Source organism: Monodelphis domestica, chromosome 3 (genome assembly GCF_027887165.1).
Source record: "Monodelphis domestica isolate mMonDom1 chromosome 3, mMonDom1.pri, whole genome shotgun sequence".
NCBI classification, from domain to species: Eukaryota; Metazoa; Chordata; class Mammalia; order Didelphimorphia; family Didelphidae; genus Monodelphis; species Monodelphis domestica.
Window position 1 is genome coordinate 347,537,005 of NC_077229.1, and position 15,285 is coordinate 347,552,289.

General features: G+C 37.6%; 1 protein-coding gene across 2 annotated transcripts in view; it reads right to left on the reverse strand.

The window, feature by feature from the left end:
- CDH20 (cadherin 20) overlaps positions 1-15,285 on the reverse strand; it is a 289,887-nt gene that overhangs the window by 37,478 nt on the left and 237,124 nt on the right. For both annotated transcript variants that reach the window (XM_056824252.1, XM_056824253.1), the window contains 2 exons: positions 10,150-10,403; positions 2,251-2,387 (listed from right to left, as the gene is read on the reverse strand). In XM_056824252.1, the coding sequence (XP_056680230.1) occupies positions 2,251-2,387; positions 10,150-10,403 (391 nt within the window). The remainder of the gene's footprint in view (positions 1-2,250; positions 2,388-10,149; positions 10,404-15,285) is intronic.

The following is a 15,285-nucleotide window of genomic DNA, read 5'->3' on the forward strand; positions in this document are numbered from 1 at the left end:
GGCATAGGTCAGGGTGGCACCATGCGAATAACAGGAAATAGAGAATTTGTGATAGAGGCTGGCACTAGAGAAAAAGTGCCAGACTGAAGAGTATATGAAATTGATCATCTTGATGGGGGAGGGGCCCCAGGAGTGAATTTCCAGAGGAGAGAAGACTCTGGTGAGGAGAGCAGTGAGGGTCTCTCAGTCTTGAGACGCTGAAGAGAGAAGGTGGATAAAGACTTTCTCCTGAGGGTTACCCACTTTTCCTGCTGGTGACTGGAAATCTTTCCTCCCAACTTTTCCCAATTGAAGGGCCTTTCTGAAGAGAAACCTGAGCAGACTTTACCTCAGCACCTGTTGCCCAGAGGTGAGTCAACCTGACTTTCTCTCAGGGGGCTCAGGCTGCCAAGGCCTGAGTCCCCCCCCCCCAAACTCAAGGAGGGAGGAAAAGGGTTTAGATGGAGACAGGGACCCCCTTTTCCCACTTTCCTTTTCCCATTCCTCTCTGCCCTTTATTCCTTTTGTATTACCTGATTAAGTTGACATTAAAACTTATCTATTCCCCAAGCTGAGTGCGAGTGAACAGATCAAGGGGAGACCCTTTGGTCTTGAGTAGTGGAGGGGACAAGAGGGACAAAAGTAAATTGGAGAGAGCAGCTTTAGCTAAGGAGGGAAGTCAGAAGGGGGGAAATCTTCAAACCCCCTCTCCTCTCTCTGAGCCAACTCATTACATTAGCTGTCTTCCCTGAACCCTGCTTTGAGGAAGGGGGATTCTCTCTTTCCCCCTCTCAATACTGAAAGTCTTAATTTTTTTTAATACAGTAGGGGGAGGGAAAGCAGAGGTGGGGCACATAGCATGGAAACATCTTGTTCTATGGAGCTGAAGCCAGACAGAGCAGCAAATAAGAAGTGGAATGAGCTAAGAGCCCAGTTTCTGTCCTATATAAAGGAAAGTTTTAGGAGAAGGAAGGGATTAGAGTAGCCCTCCAATCAGAGGAGAGAGGGGCTAAGTGAGGTGGTGTCAATCAAGACTAGAGTTAGCAGCATGGTGGTGAGATTAGAAGTGAGGAGCTTAATTAGGGAAGGAATCTTGTGTGGCATTGAAACTATGCAGGGCAGCAGATGCAAAGTGGAATAAGAAAGCCCTTCTATTACATCTTTATGATGTGTCCATTCTGATCACCTTTCCATGTATCCCATTCCATTTAAGTGCAATTTAATTGTTTGAAAGTTTTTCCCTACATTGAGCTGAATTCTACCTTGCTGTAACTTCTACTCATAACTTCTACTTCTGCACTCTTGGGTCAAACAAGAACAAGTCTAAATTTATTTTCCTTCTGATACTCCAGATACTTGAATAAAGATCACATGTTCCTATTGTCTTCTCTTCTTGTCAGTTGTTCAAATGATCTTAATTTTAAGGCCTATCAATGTCCTGGGTAGAACTTCTTTAGGTTTCCTCTGGTTTATTTATGTCCTTCCTAAAGAATATCCTTCCCCAAAATTGAATACAGTCATCCAGATGTGCTTTAAATGGGATAGAGTAAGCAGAATTTTTATCTGTCTCAGAATATTAGACATCTATGAATGTAGCCTAAAAGAGAATAGTTTCTTAGCTGCATCTACTGAATCATATGGACCTTTACGTCTACAAAAAGCCATATTTAAAAGATAAGTCAATAGTTGTTTATCTCTCCTCACCTGTATATTTGTACAATCGATTCCTTTTCAGATTCAACTTCAAGATTATTTTTCTGAAATTTTATTTTCACTTTAGGCTTATTAATCTTTCCAGTCTATTGAGGTATTTTTATATGTATCTTTTTGGTCATGCAAAATGTTAGTTATTAAGAGTGTCAGCTTCATGGTATCTATAAGTTTCATAAGCATTCCTCATCTGAGTGAATTTTAAAACTTATTGAACAGACCAGGACCATGGACAGAGCCCAGTGGCCCTCCAGGAGGCATCCTCTTTATTTTAAGACAAAATCTAGAATCTTAGAATATTAGCATTTAGAAAGGACCTTTTAAGTCATCCATTTCAACCCCTAAATTTTATCTATGAGAAATCTGAGGATTAGAAGGATGAAATGGCTTGTCTCAGTGATATAAATTAAATGGTTTACCTCAGTCACTGGCAGAGCTGTGATTCCCTTTTCCTCCTTATACCCAAGGACAACAAAAATGCATATTCAATTACGTTTTTGAAATTTTCACATTCTAGAACACCTAACTTTATTTACTAAGGGACCCTGCTATTCTACTTACTCATTTCCATAGCCAGGACAGTGATATTATGCCATGAAATCTCTTCTCGGTCAAGGGGTCTTGCAGTCATAAGAGCTCCTGTTGTGATGTCAACATAAAAGAATCTCCCAGGGTCACTGCTTCTGTCAATTGAATACCTGTAAAATATGTATTAGAAACATTGTATTTACCTCTGAAAGAAACCAAAACAGAGTATCCCATCATGCAATGGACCATGCAGTATATGAAGACATGGTTCAATGGAGTCTGTAATGGAACTTAACTCAAAAGGCTATCCCTACCAATAATGATTGAGAATTGTTTGCCAATCCTATGCAAGTTAGATCTTTATACTCAAATTTCCTCATCTATATCACAAGGAGATAATAATAGTGCCAGCATATATCACAGCAATGGTTTGAGCATGTCACTGTTTTCTTGTTTTAAAACTATCTTGTTCCAATGTGTTTAAAGATATAAAAGGAATAACATGTATTTAGAGCATCTATTGTTGACAGAGCTTTAACCTAACAGAATTTCCAAGGATAGTAACAAAGATGCATTATTTGTAAGAGGCAGCAGCATAGATATATAGTGGTTAGAGCACTGTATTTGGAGTAAGTAGACCTATCTGGGTTTGAATTCTGCTTCAGACACTTACAGGTTGTGTAATTATGTGCAATTCACTTAACCTCCCATTGCCTCAGTTTCCTCAAATGCAAAATATTGACATTAATACTTATACTTCAACAGGGTTGTGAAGAAAGCCTAATTAAAACTTTGACGCATCATACAAATGAAAGCTATAATTATTATTGAAGTGACTAGGAGAGTTGATAGGATTTTATAAAGCCCAAGGGAATTAGGCAACTTTCTGTCTTTCCATTTCAGGTAAGATCAATCTTATTCTTTGGGGAGAAAACCAAGCTTTGTGGCAGAGAAATTCAAAGAAAGGTAGGGTCCAGGGACAGAGAAGCACTAGAAAGATAGAAAGAATGCTCAAAGAATTCGGAGAGCAAGGATGACAATTAATGCCTTCTCTGTGATAAGCTGTAAGTAAGGTTGCTGTTTAGGGCTTTTGGTTTTAAATCAGAAATGCTGAAGTGATTATAGGGAGCTTTAAGGGAGTTATAAGTTATTTGAAATGCAGAACCTAAAAACAAGAAAATAAAGATTTCTTCTTAAAATAGGATAAAGAAAACCAGTTAAATAAACCACTGATAGAAAAATTGTTGAGGTTTAGTGAGGGAGATACTTAATTTGTATGTAGGTATTTTTATTTCATTAATCTTGCTCTCAATGGTATATCACTTTCTTATGCATAGAATTTCATGTTATTGATTATTCTAGTTATAAGCATTGCCTGCTGCATACAGACAGGACTCTTCTTTCTGTCTGTGTGAAATCCCATGATGATCTCTTTCCAATGAAGTGAGAGTTTCCTTGGCAACTATCTTATTGACTTCAATTAACCCCTTTTCTCTCCTAATCTCTGAAGACCTGCTATTTAATCACATCTTAGTTGTTAATAACTATTTATATAACAAGTATTTCTAATATCCTCATGGAAATGTTGAAGTAAGCCATGTGTGGGCCTCTTTGCTTTTGGAAGAAAAAAACCCCAACACAATAAAACTTCCTGATTAAAATTTCAAAGTGCAGGAAAGAGGACTGAGGCAGAGCTAAACACTTTGTCCACCATACATAGAGAGCCAATGGCCACTGTACTCTACTCTACTGTCACCATTATAGCAGTGGCCTGAGCCTCTACTTGCTGTGACTGGGATAGTATCAGAGCTGAGATCCAGAGCCAGGGATGGAAGTTGCTACTATGATTATGGGGAACTGGTGTTGTCAGGGGAATGTGGATATGGTACAGATTCCAGGGCAACTGGATTGTGAATTTCTGGATACCACATCTTGGTTGAATGGAAAAAAGACAAATGAGCTCCTGCCATAACATTACCATATTTCAATTGACTGAAGTCCCTGGCCTTTGAAAACTGGCTCTAAACTTATAACTACTGCCTCTAATCATTTTGCTACTTAAGAAAAATGGAAGTCTAGTGGGAGATATCATTCTACTTTAGTAAAAAATTGTGAGGATCAGTACTAGGCTCTTAATACTCATATTATTCATTTTCTTTGTATAATGAAATGTGTGGCTAGGCTATGCATGGCCTGGGAAATAAGAGAGATGGAGTGAATTAGATTAAAGTGAACCAAACTGTTATTTCTCTAGTTTTAATATTTTATAGCCATATTCATCTCCATTCCCCTCAATCCATACAGAATTGAGGGGAACTTGGGGTAGGAGTGGATGGAATCTTCAATTTGTTTGTAGTGTGAGTACAGTCTGGTGAATGGTAGGAGAATACTTGCTTCTATTGAGAAAGTTCATCCACATGCATGGAATATCCTCCAATTTAACACTGGGTTAGGGCTTATCATTTCCTAGCTACCAAAGTATACATTGTATTTCCTAGCTAGTTAATGAATTAATTACACAACAGCCTACTTCTCTATAGGTTGTAGAAAGCAGAGGAAAAAATGCATGTAATTAAATCCACCAAGTATGTAACTAACACATACTGTATATTACATTTAATAATCTGGGTTAACTTGAAAAAAACAATAGTGTATGTGTATATATATATGTATATATATACATAATTATTTATACCGATAAATATATACACATATATTTGCTTGCCTGTTTTTTGCAGACAAGCTCATAAAAGACAAGATTATATGCTAATCATTTATGTGAATTATAGACCCACAGGAACTTCCTGATCAATTAGTTTATATACTCATGACTAGGAATTTCAACTGATATAAATTATCAAAATTGAAGCCATAATATCTTTGGGAAACTTTAGACCTGAAAATTGAGATGTTTAAATTGGTGACATATCTCAGATAATATTATTCTAAAAACAAAACAAAGATTCTAAAAAAACAAACTCCAAACAAACTTCAGACTTGCTCCTTTTGTCTACCAGTCTTAATTGGTTCTCTGAAAGCTAACATTAGGCAGAAATTTAATGGGATACAATTAGTTCCAGAGGAACAATGCCACAAATAGGTCTTGGGCTGAATGATGGCTCAACAGGATTTTGTGACTTTTCACTAGGAGTTGGTAATCAAGTAATAATGTTATTGCTAAAAGATGTATGTATGAGACAATGACATATGAGATATGCCGCTAATGGAAAAAAAGATTAAATGTTAATATCTGATTAGAATGAATAATTTGGCCACATGTTACTGATAAAAGGTCTTCTTAGAGAGTCCTATCATCCATAATTAGAATCCTTTTCCTAGCTCTCAAATGGATTATTGGTGGAGTATTTCCTACAGAGCATCTAATTCTGAACCAATTTCAAGAAGCAAAAGAATGAATGAAAGAACAAATATTAGAAAGACAGAAGGAGAAGAATATTTTTATGCAAATGGGAAGTGATATTAAATGAGATAGCCTAGTGTGGTTTATGTAGGACTTTATCTATTGCCTTAATTTTCACTTCTAAAGAGAGGGAGCATGGTATAGTTCAGTAGTTCTCAAATTGTTGTCTAGGGGCCTCTCAGAAACCCTAAAATTCTTTCAAAAGGTCTGCAAGGTAAAAACCATTTCATTAAAATATTAAGGCACTTTAACATTGAATATGACAAATATTCATACATATGATACATATTAACCAAAGTTCATCATGTGAGGGGACTTCAATATTTTTTGAGTGTATACAGGGATTCTGAGACCAAAACGTTTGAAAACCAATGGGATAGTGGATAAAAAGGCAGAGTCAATAAGCCTTAGACTCAAGTTCTATCTCTTACATGACAATGAGTAAATCACTAAACCACACTTAGTGTCCCAGGGAATTATCTAAGACCATAAATTAAAATTGCAGGGCTGCATTAATCGAAGGGGTTCACACCCACAGTCACTGCATGTGAATAGAAGGGCAAAATAGGCATAATATTTTCTTGCTAAATGAAATTAATACAATATCCATCATGCTTACTTTGTTATAATTTTCATTCACTTAATGGTGGATGCTACTGAGAATAATATTGCTACATAGTACATAAGTACCTGGATTTGCAACATAGGACAAGCATGGGCTCCAAGGCTGACTCAGCAACTTGGCAATTAAAGTAGTATCATTTATTAGTGAACAAAGAGTTTTGTTGGAAATCTTTCACCTATTAAAAATTTAAGAGACCAAACCTGTATTTTGTTTATATTTTGATGAACCTGACACTAAATATATTCTATTTTATTTTACTCTACATGCAAAAGTGCTCTAAATAAGCTGGTTTAGAAGTTCCATTCACTAAAAAAAATGCCTGGCTCTTTCAATCAATATTTTAACTGCTGATGAGGTGTAGATACGGAGTCATTTGAGGTGTATTTTTAGTATGCGATTACAAAATTTCTATCTTCTATGCAAAACACATAAAGAATATGCAAAACATGAAAATATTATAGAAGAAAATGATACTTGTAACAAGGAAGGAAGGAGTCAGATGGGAAAGGCACAAAAGAAAAATTCTACTCTTTATCCCAATATAAATTGTAGCTAACTCTCAATTGTCCTAGAGGTTGTTCTCCTCTTCAGTGACTTCTATTCTGGACAGAGCCACTGGGAGGCAGTGGAAGCTAGAGCTAGATGCAGGTCATTTGCTTCAAGGCAGCTGTTCTCTCTTGCCTTTTACTAAATTAGGTTTAGTTGCAACCTCTCATTTCCTATCTTCAGAAGCTCAATTTCTTTCTGATTGTGCTGATGGAAGGTTGTCTTCCTCTCTGAAATATTGGGATAGTAAAGAACTATTTCTTAAATCTTGGCATCACTAAGGAAATCTACCTTTTCTTGGGCCATTTTTACTAAGAGAAGCAGTTTTGTGTAGAGTTTTTAGAAATCATCCCTCTCTCCACCATACCAATTGCATAATAAAGACAGATACTATTGAGAACTTAATATGATCTTTTGATTAGTGTTTAGACATTCTTCTTGTTTCAAACCTTTACCTTCTGTCTTAGATCAATAACATGTATTGGTTTCAAGGCAGAAGAATAGTAAGGGCTAGGCAATGGGATTAAGTGATATGCCCAGGGTCATATAGTTAGGAAATATGAAGGCAGATTAAAATCCCATTGGGAGACCTGGCTCTCAATTCATTGAGCTGCCTGGCTGCCCCAATATAGGTATTCTCAGTCAATAATTTTCTGGGGCCTATGAACTTGAATGGGAAAGTATTTTCATATTCATTTCATTAAATATTTGCATATTATACATTTATTTTCACAAACCTCTAAATGAAATTTAGCATTTCCCTTTAATAAGTTAAAAACAGTTTTCTGAAAAGGAGTCTCAGAAAAGGTTTTAGGAAACTTCCAAAGTAGTCTACGACACACAAAAAAGATTAGGAACTCCTGGATTAATGAAAAGGCCTTTTAACTAAGAGGAGTGAGGAGGTTCAGATGGAGATTTTTACATAGAATTATGCTTTCTGATGAGCTGTTTTTCCTAATTGTACTTTCATTATACTGTAGGGATAAATTTTCTGGTAATAATCATGTCATGAACTATTTTTCCAATTTGACGATGGTTAAAAAAAATGTCCAAAGACAGACTCTGAGACTATGAGCATTTTATAATTCCCATATTCTTTTTCTTTTCAAAACTGAGCTCTCCCCAACTCTCCCAGGCTAGAAGCACGGGGGCTACTCAGAATTGATTATGCCACTGATCAGCATGGGACCATTGAAACTCTGTTTCCAATCTGTGCCAATTCACTGTTCCTTAGGCAGCATGTTGGTTCCTCTCTCCCAGAAGGCTCACTGTCTTGATACTGAACTTAGTGTGAACATCCCAGCAGCAAAGCCAAGAACTCCCAAACTCTGCCAGCCTCAGCCTCTAGTAGCTGATGTTATAGGCATGCATCACCACACCTGACCTAGTTTCCATATTCTAAGTGAACCTTTCAGAGTTGTATTAGATTCTTTTTCATCAAGAAAAGAAAATACAATTATTTTACCCCCCACCCAAAAATAATCTGTAAAATCTCTTCTAAAAAGCCATTCTAGTATCATTAAACTGATTGGTTGAAATGCCTTTATTGTCACCTAAGGTTGACATAGGAACTATTATTTGTAGTTGCTTTTAATTGTCTGTCTTGATGATGATAGTGATAACAGTGGGATTTTTTCCTCTTTCTTTTAAATTCCTCTTTTTTGTGTTAGAAGGCATACGGATAACATATGGCTAAAGCACTGTCACCATTTAAAGGTTCATTGCCTTCTGAGAGTTGAAAAGCAAGGATTACATAGGGTTGAGAATGGAGAGTGAACTTTCTCAAAAGAAGGGGCTGCCTCCTGAAAGTGACCTAATAACTGAGGGACCTTGGGCTCAGAATGGGGGCATCTTCTTTGAGAATCGTTTGGTTCTTTTCGAGGTCAGTAACAAGCTGCAAATGGTGTAAAGGGGATAGCAGTGTTCACAAAGAGGCCAATTTTCAACTCAAATACAGACATTCCTTAGTGAGAAACTACTCTGCTCAATATTGATACCAAACATTTTCATTGAGATGTAAACTGGTGCCAGGTGGGGAAAGCAGCCTGGTAACCAGTAGAGAATTTGACAGAGCAGAGGATGTTTAAAATGAGCTAACTGCTCTAATGCCCCAAATTCATTTTCCTGTATTGTGGGCTTCAACAATTAACATGGCAGATGGCTTCAAACATCTTCAAAATACTGGTCTTTTGTGTAAAGCCTCAGAGACTTGGCAATTGCCTTTGGAAAGCCGATGTGTCATTCTGTTCATCAGCTGTTTGGAGTTTTGTTCCAGGTCTGACGTGAAACCTTCTCAATCCCCATGCAACTCTCTAGTCCTAAAACTCTCAGAGTAGCGTAGACTTACATTGGTAGAGGGAATTTCCTAACTGGGAGTTCCTTACACTAATGGAAATACAGGTTGTATTTCCCGTTCCCCACCCCCGAAATGATTCTCCTAGTTAGGTTTGCAGAGGGCCTTACATACATTTGAAATAAAGGAGCTTTGGTAGACATTTAAGAGCTATTTTAAATCATATTATTACTACATTATCTCATTTGATACTAAATAATATCAAGTATTTATCTCTTATTTTAAGGTTTGCAAAGTGCTTTATAAATTTGATCCATTAAACAATTCTGGGAGATAGGTGCTATTATTATTATTCCTATTTTTCAGATGAGGAAACTGAGGCATACAAGGTTAAGTGAGTTTCTCAGGGTCATACAGCTTGAAAATGTTTCATATTGTATATGAATTCAGGCCTTTCTGACTCCGGACTGTTCTTTATGCCCTGGGTTACTTAGCTGCCACTAAGAACAACTCTACAAGAGAGGGAGTTCAAATAGTATTACATTATTACAAGATAGTCATCTGATGGTTGAATAACCTAAGGCCAAGAATAGTAAAAAATGATAAATATAACATAATAAAATGATAAATAGAAGCAACAAACAGTAAAATGATAGAAAGAAAACTCAGGGCCATGCAACTCATAACTAGGGTTCAAGTCACTTCTTTTTTCTAACTCAAAATCCTGTGTTCTTTTGACTCCTTCATGTCTGTAACTGACTCCTGAAAGGAGTGCTTGGTAAGAAGGTTGTCCTGCCATGTCTGGATTATAGCTGTGTACTCAGACTGTTCATTGACAATGGACATGGTTTACAGGTGAGTTTCCAAGATGATATAGAGTCATATGATTTCAAACAGAAGAAACAAGAAAAAGGGACTTATTCAGGGAGTGAAGAAAATGAAGAAGGACAGAAAGGGGCAGAAGTGGGAAGAAGTGTTTATGCTCAGTACATACAAGAAAGGGGTAGATTCCAGGATATGGGAAGAGGATGAAATCTGCAGAAAAACCTGATTGAGTTGTTGGTCACATCTGGGTCCTTGGCAGAAATGATCTGTATGGTGGTTCCAATCTCCACATCTTCAGGCACCTCCACAAAATAAAAGCCAGGATCAAATATGGGTGGTTCATCTACGTCTTCCACGCTGATGTGTACTGTGGTTGTATCTTGGAAAGGGCCCAGGTTCAGAAAACGAACTTCCAGGTGGGGATTGGCCCCCTCTACTTTTAAAGTGTAGCTTTTCTTGCTTTCAAAACTCAGTGGCTGAAAAGGGATTACAAGGGACACTCAATTAACTACTTGAGCATATGCCAGATGTCTAATGGTCTGTCTCTAATGATGGTTGATTAAAAAAAGCCTCAACTTTTACAACAGGTTTGGAAAATAAAAAAAATATATCTCTGTACTCTTCCCTTTCTTTTCCTAGAGCAGCGATGGCAAACCTTTTAGAAACCATGCACTTTGTTCTGCCCCTTGACTTTGTACAGTTCCGTGGCCCCCAGAAACTAAATGCCATACCCTACCCCACTTTATCCTAGACAGGGTAGGAAAAAATGAGGGGAGTGGCCTGAGCATTCTGTTCAGGTAAGGGAGTAAGAAGCTCTTCCATTGGGCTGCTGGGAACAGGGGAGGGGAAGTACAGTGGAGACAGGGAAGCAAACAGCTCTGCTGGAGTCCCTCTGTCTTTCTAGAAACTCTGCATCCCATCTTTGGCAATTATGCTATAGTTTCACTATCCTAGTCCTAGAGTAGGAGCTCAGGTTTATTCCAGGTACCTTGGATAGGGAAGGTAGTAGGGAAGAGGGCAGGTCCTGGGATTATTAACTATCAAAATAGTTTACCAATTAAAATATTTTAGGTAAATTTTTATACATTTATCTTTGTGCCATGTGCATGAACAGATGAATATTTACTAACATTTAAATTCACAGAGTTAGATCTAGAAGGGATCTTTGAGATGATCTTCTTCTACCTTGTCATTTCATAGATGAGAAAACTAGCCTAGTGAAGCTGACCTAGACAACCAAAATCACACAGCAGATGGTGGAAGAGCTTGAATGAGAACTCGGGTCTCCTGACTCTCAGTCAATATTGTGGTTTTTTTCTCCATCAGATAACAAATTAAGTTTGAATTTTCAAAGGTATTCTTTTTATAGTTACCTCTCCAACTGAGATCTCTCATTTCAAAAGAAATAAAGCTTTTTTTTTTTTTCTGGGGAGGAGAAGACCATAAGTGATATTTGTTTTTGAACAATAATCTATTTCATATTTTTCAAACTGGCAAAAATGGGGGGGGGATCTCTTTAAAAAGATTAAAATGATCATTATTCCAGAAAGCAACAACAATGCAAATCTTTTATGAAATTAAATCCTGTAAAATAATTATAGTGGATTACATGATAACTCAAATGCCAGGAGGTAGAGTGCTGATGACTTAATTTCTTCCAGCTCAGCAGCTGTGAGAAGAGAAAATATTTAAATACTTGCTGAAGTTGCTGAGAAAAACCAAGGAAAATCAGTCCAGCAGAAACTTCTGAATGGATGAGTTACTTGTTGGAAACAATGTTTGAGCAATTGGCTTACTTTTATGAAGCAAACTTCAACTAGTTTTGCTTAAACAAAGGAAGTATTACCTTAGGGGGGAAAAGTCAGCCCAAGCTCTAGAGTTGGTTAAAGTCACTTTGTCAACAACATACTGTTTATTCTCAGAATTCAAGAGGGGAGTAATTAATGAAAGCCTTGCTCATTTGCATGAGTGTGACTGGAACAATTGGGATGTGACATATGGTCCTTTCTACATGGAATAGCTATGAGTAGGCTGTCTTCTGGGGCTGCTGTTTGCAAGGAGTGCTATTGTTGACAGTGTTACTACCTCTACTCTGTGGGCGGCTAAACAGTTTGGTTCAAAGTGAGAAACCGGAATCAAGAGGAGGGAATGGGGATCTAACCACTCAGTGGGGCTCTGCAGACAACATCCAGGGGAAATTTCTGAATGAATAAGTCTGAATGGGATTCTGCATATGGTTGAGGTTTTCAAAAACAGCCTAAGCTGCAGAGCAGATAATTTGTGTGTTCTTATTACCATAGATTCAGAGTTGCGAGGGACCTTATAAGCAGTGGCACACAAGTCTCAGTTTACAAAGGAAGGTCCAGTGACTTACCCAGGTTCATTGAGCTAGTAGTAAGAATTGGAGGCAGGATTTGAACCTAGCTCATCCTGCCTAATCTCTTGTTTCCTAGCTTCCTTGGTTTACTTCAAGTCCCCACTAAATGTTACCTTGTATAACAAGTTTTTTACAACCCCACTTGAAGTTAATGCCTTCCTTCTGTTGATTTTATCAATTTATTTTCTCTATAGGGATTGTACAGATTTGTTTATACATCGTAGCCCCCATTAGACTGTGAGCTCCTTGAGAACAGGGATTGTTTTTGCCTTTCTATCCTCAGAGTTTAGCATAGCGTCTGCATATAGTTTATTATTGTTCACTCATTTCCGACTCTTTGTAAATGCATATGGTGTTTTCTTGGCAAAGATGTGAAGTGGTCTGCCATTTCCTTCTCCAGCTCATTTTACAGATGAGGAAACTGAGGCAAACAGGTTTAAGTGATTTGACCAGGATTGCACAGTTAGTAAGTGTCTGGGTCTCATTTGAACTCAGTTATTCCTGACTCCAGGCCTAGCATTCTGTGCCACAGTGGCCTGTGTGGCCATTGTGCCACCTAGTTGCCACTGGCACATAGTATTACTCTAAAAATTACTCTAATAAATGCTAGGTGACTAACTTCAGGTCCATTGCTCTATACATTAGACCACACTGCCTCTTAAGAAGTAAAACCTTTGTGAAACTTTGTGCCTCATCTATACCTGCTCTTTAAGTGTGGGTTTTAAAAAAGTCCTTTTGTTGCATAGTGTAAAAAAATGTGTGATGAAATCCAGAAAATTTGGATTCCAGTCTTACCTGTGACATTTGCTAACTCTTGGATAAGGTAATAATCCCTATTCAAAGCCTACAGTTTATAGACAGTTCAAAATCAGAGATGCTTGATGAATGAACTTTACTACCTTCATGTACCCTCAAAAAACCTGTCTCTGTGCAAATGAGTTACTTCCAGATGTGCGCGTTCTTCTGTCTTTATCTCCCTGCCTGACTTGTCCCCCATGCCTAGCCTACTCCTCTCTCCTCCATCCGTTGGGACCTCTAGATCCATTCAAATATTGGCTCAAGTGCCACATTTTAAACAAGGCCTTTCTTAATCTTCCCAGATGTTGGTGCTGCACCTCATATTGCTCCACAAATATTTCACACATATTTGTGTGTATGTTGTTTCCTCTGTGTAGGGTCAATTTTGTCTTTGCATTTCCAGTGCCTAGAACAGATTAAGTACTTGGTAAATCCTCATTGAATTAAATTAAATTTCAGAGCATAAATTTAGACCTAGAATCCAGCCTTCTCATTTTATAAATGAAGAAACCGAGGCACAGATTGAGTTCCATGCCACAGTTTATCCAACTGAAAAAAGTAGATGAGGTAACATTTAAGTCTTGTTTATCTTAACTGGTTAGCTAAGTGGCATGGGGATAGAGCACCCAGCTTGGAATAAGGAAGACATGAGTTCAAATCTAGCTTCAGACATTTGCAAACTGTATATCCTCTGGCAAGCCACTTAACCTTGTTTGATTCAGTTTACTCATCTGTCAAATGAGCAGGAAAAGGATATGACAAATCATTCCAATGTCTCTGCCAAGAAAACCCCAAATAGGGTCATGAAGAGTTGGACATGACTGAAAATGATTGAATAGCATCTTGGCTCCAACTTTAGTGCTTTATCTGCTATAACATTTTGCCTTTTAATGAGGTAATAAAGTAGAGCAAGGAAAAAGTAAAATGAAAACTAGGAAGGAATACAGTGAATTATTCTTAGACTGACAAATACAATATGTATTATATAGGCTTCTGAATTTCATTTTGAAACAGATACCTGACAACACATAGTATAAATGGAGCTGAGTTCAGATCTTGGCCCTGTCAATGACCTGATGTTTGACTATGAAAATAACTTGATTTTCCAGAACAATTTAGCCATCAATAGAATGTGAAAAATAGAAATAATGTACAGTGTGCCTTCTCATAGGTGTGTTGTGGGTATTGAATGGGATGATGCATGTGAAAACTCTGGAAATAGTACAGGACCAAATAAACATATGTTAATCATGAATGAAATATTTTAGCCACTATAATCTTTTATGGTGAATAACTATATCAGTAATAGAAAAACCTTCTTGTCTGTTCCTCATGGTTGAAGAAAACATACTTACTTGATCCTATTTTTGCCTCCCATTCTCCATGTGAGAGAAAGTAAACAGAACAAAATGTTTATACTTCTAATGGAGAACATGTCCTTCTTCGGTCTCAGTTTTCTCATAAGGCAAATAGAGTGTGTGAGAATGTGTGTGAGCGTGTGTGAACAGATGAACTCTGAAGTCCCTTTTAACACCAACATTTTATAATACTATGATTCTACAAAGAAGTGGTTGCAAACTGGGAAAAGGCCAATGCTACCCTCCTCTTTAAAATGAGGTCAAAATGTTGGACTGTGAAATGATTCTGGGAGCAACTTAACTTTGGTATTTGTAATATACTGTTAATCAATCTGTTAAATGACGATTCACACCTCAAGAAAAGTATGAGGTGCCAGCCAGGGATAAGTGTGTCTTTACAAAGAAGAGGTAATCTAATAAGAGCAATTCAATTTCTTATTTTGGAAGAATGACAATCTTTGGAGACAAGTGGGAAACAATCGATGGATTGGAACTCTATTTCAGGAAGGTTTTTGGCTCTGTTCCATGGAATGCTTAAAAAAAAAACCCTTACTTTCAATTCTAGAATCAATACCGTGGATTGGTTCCAAGGCAGGAGAGCAGTAAGGACTAGACAACGGGGGTTAAGTGACTTGCCCAAGGTCATGCAGCTAGGAAGTATCTTAAGCCAGATTTGAACCTAGGACCTCCCTTCTCTGGGACTGGCTCTCACTCTACTGAGCTTCCTAACTTCCTCCTATGGTGTGCTTTTAATAACATGAAAAGATATGGGCTGCAATCTAGGGGTAGGATGTGGGTTCAGATATGTCTAAAATGTTATTTGTG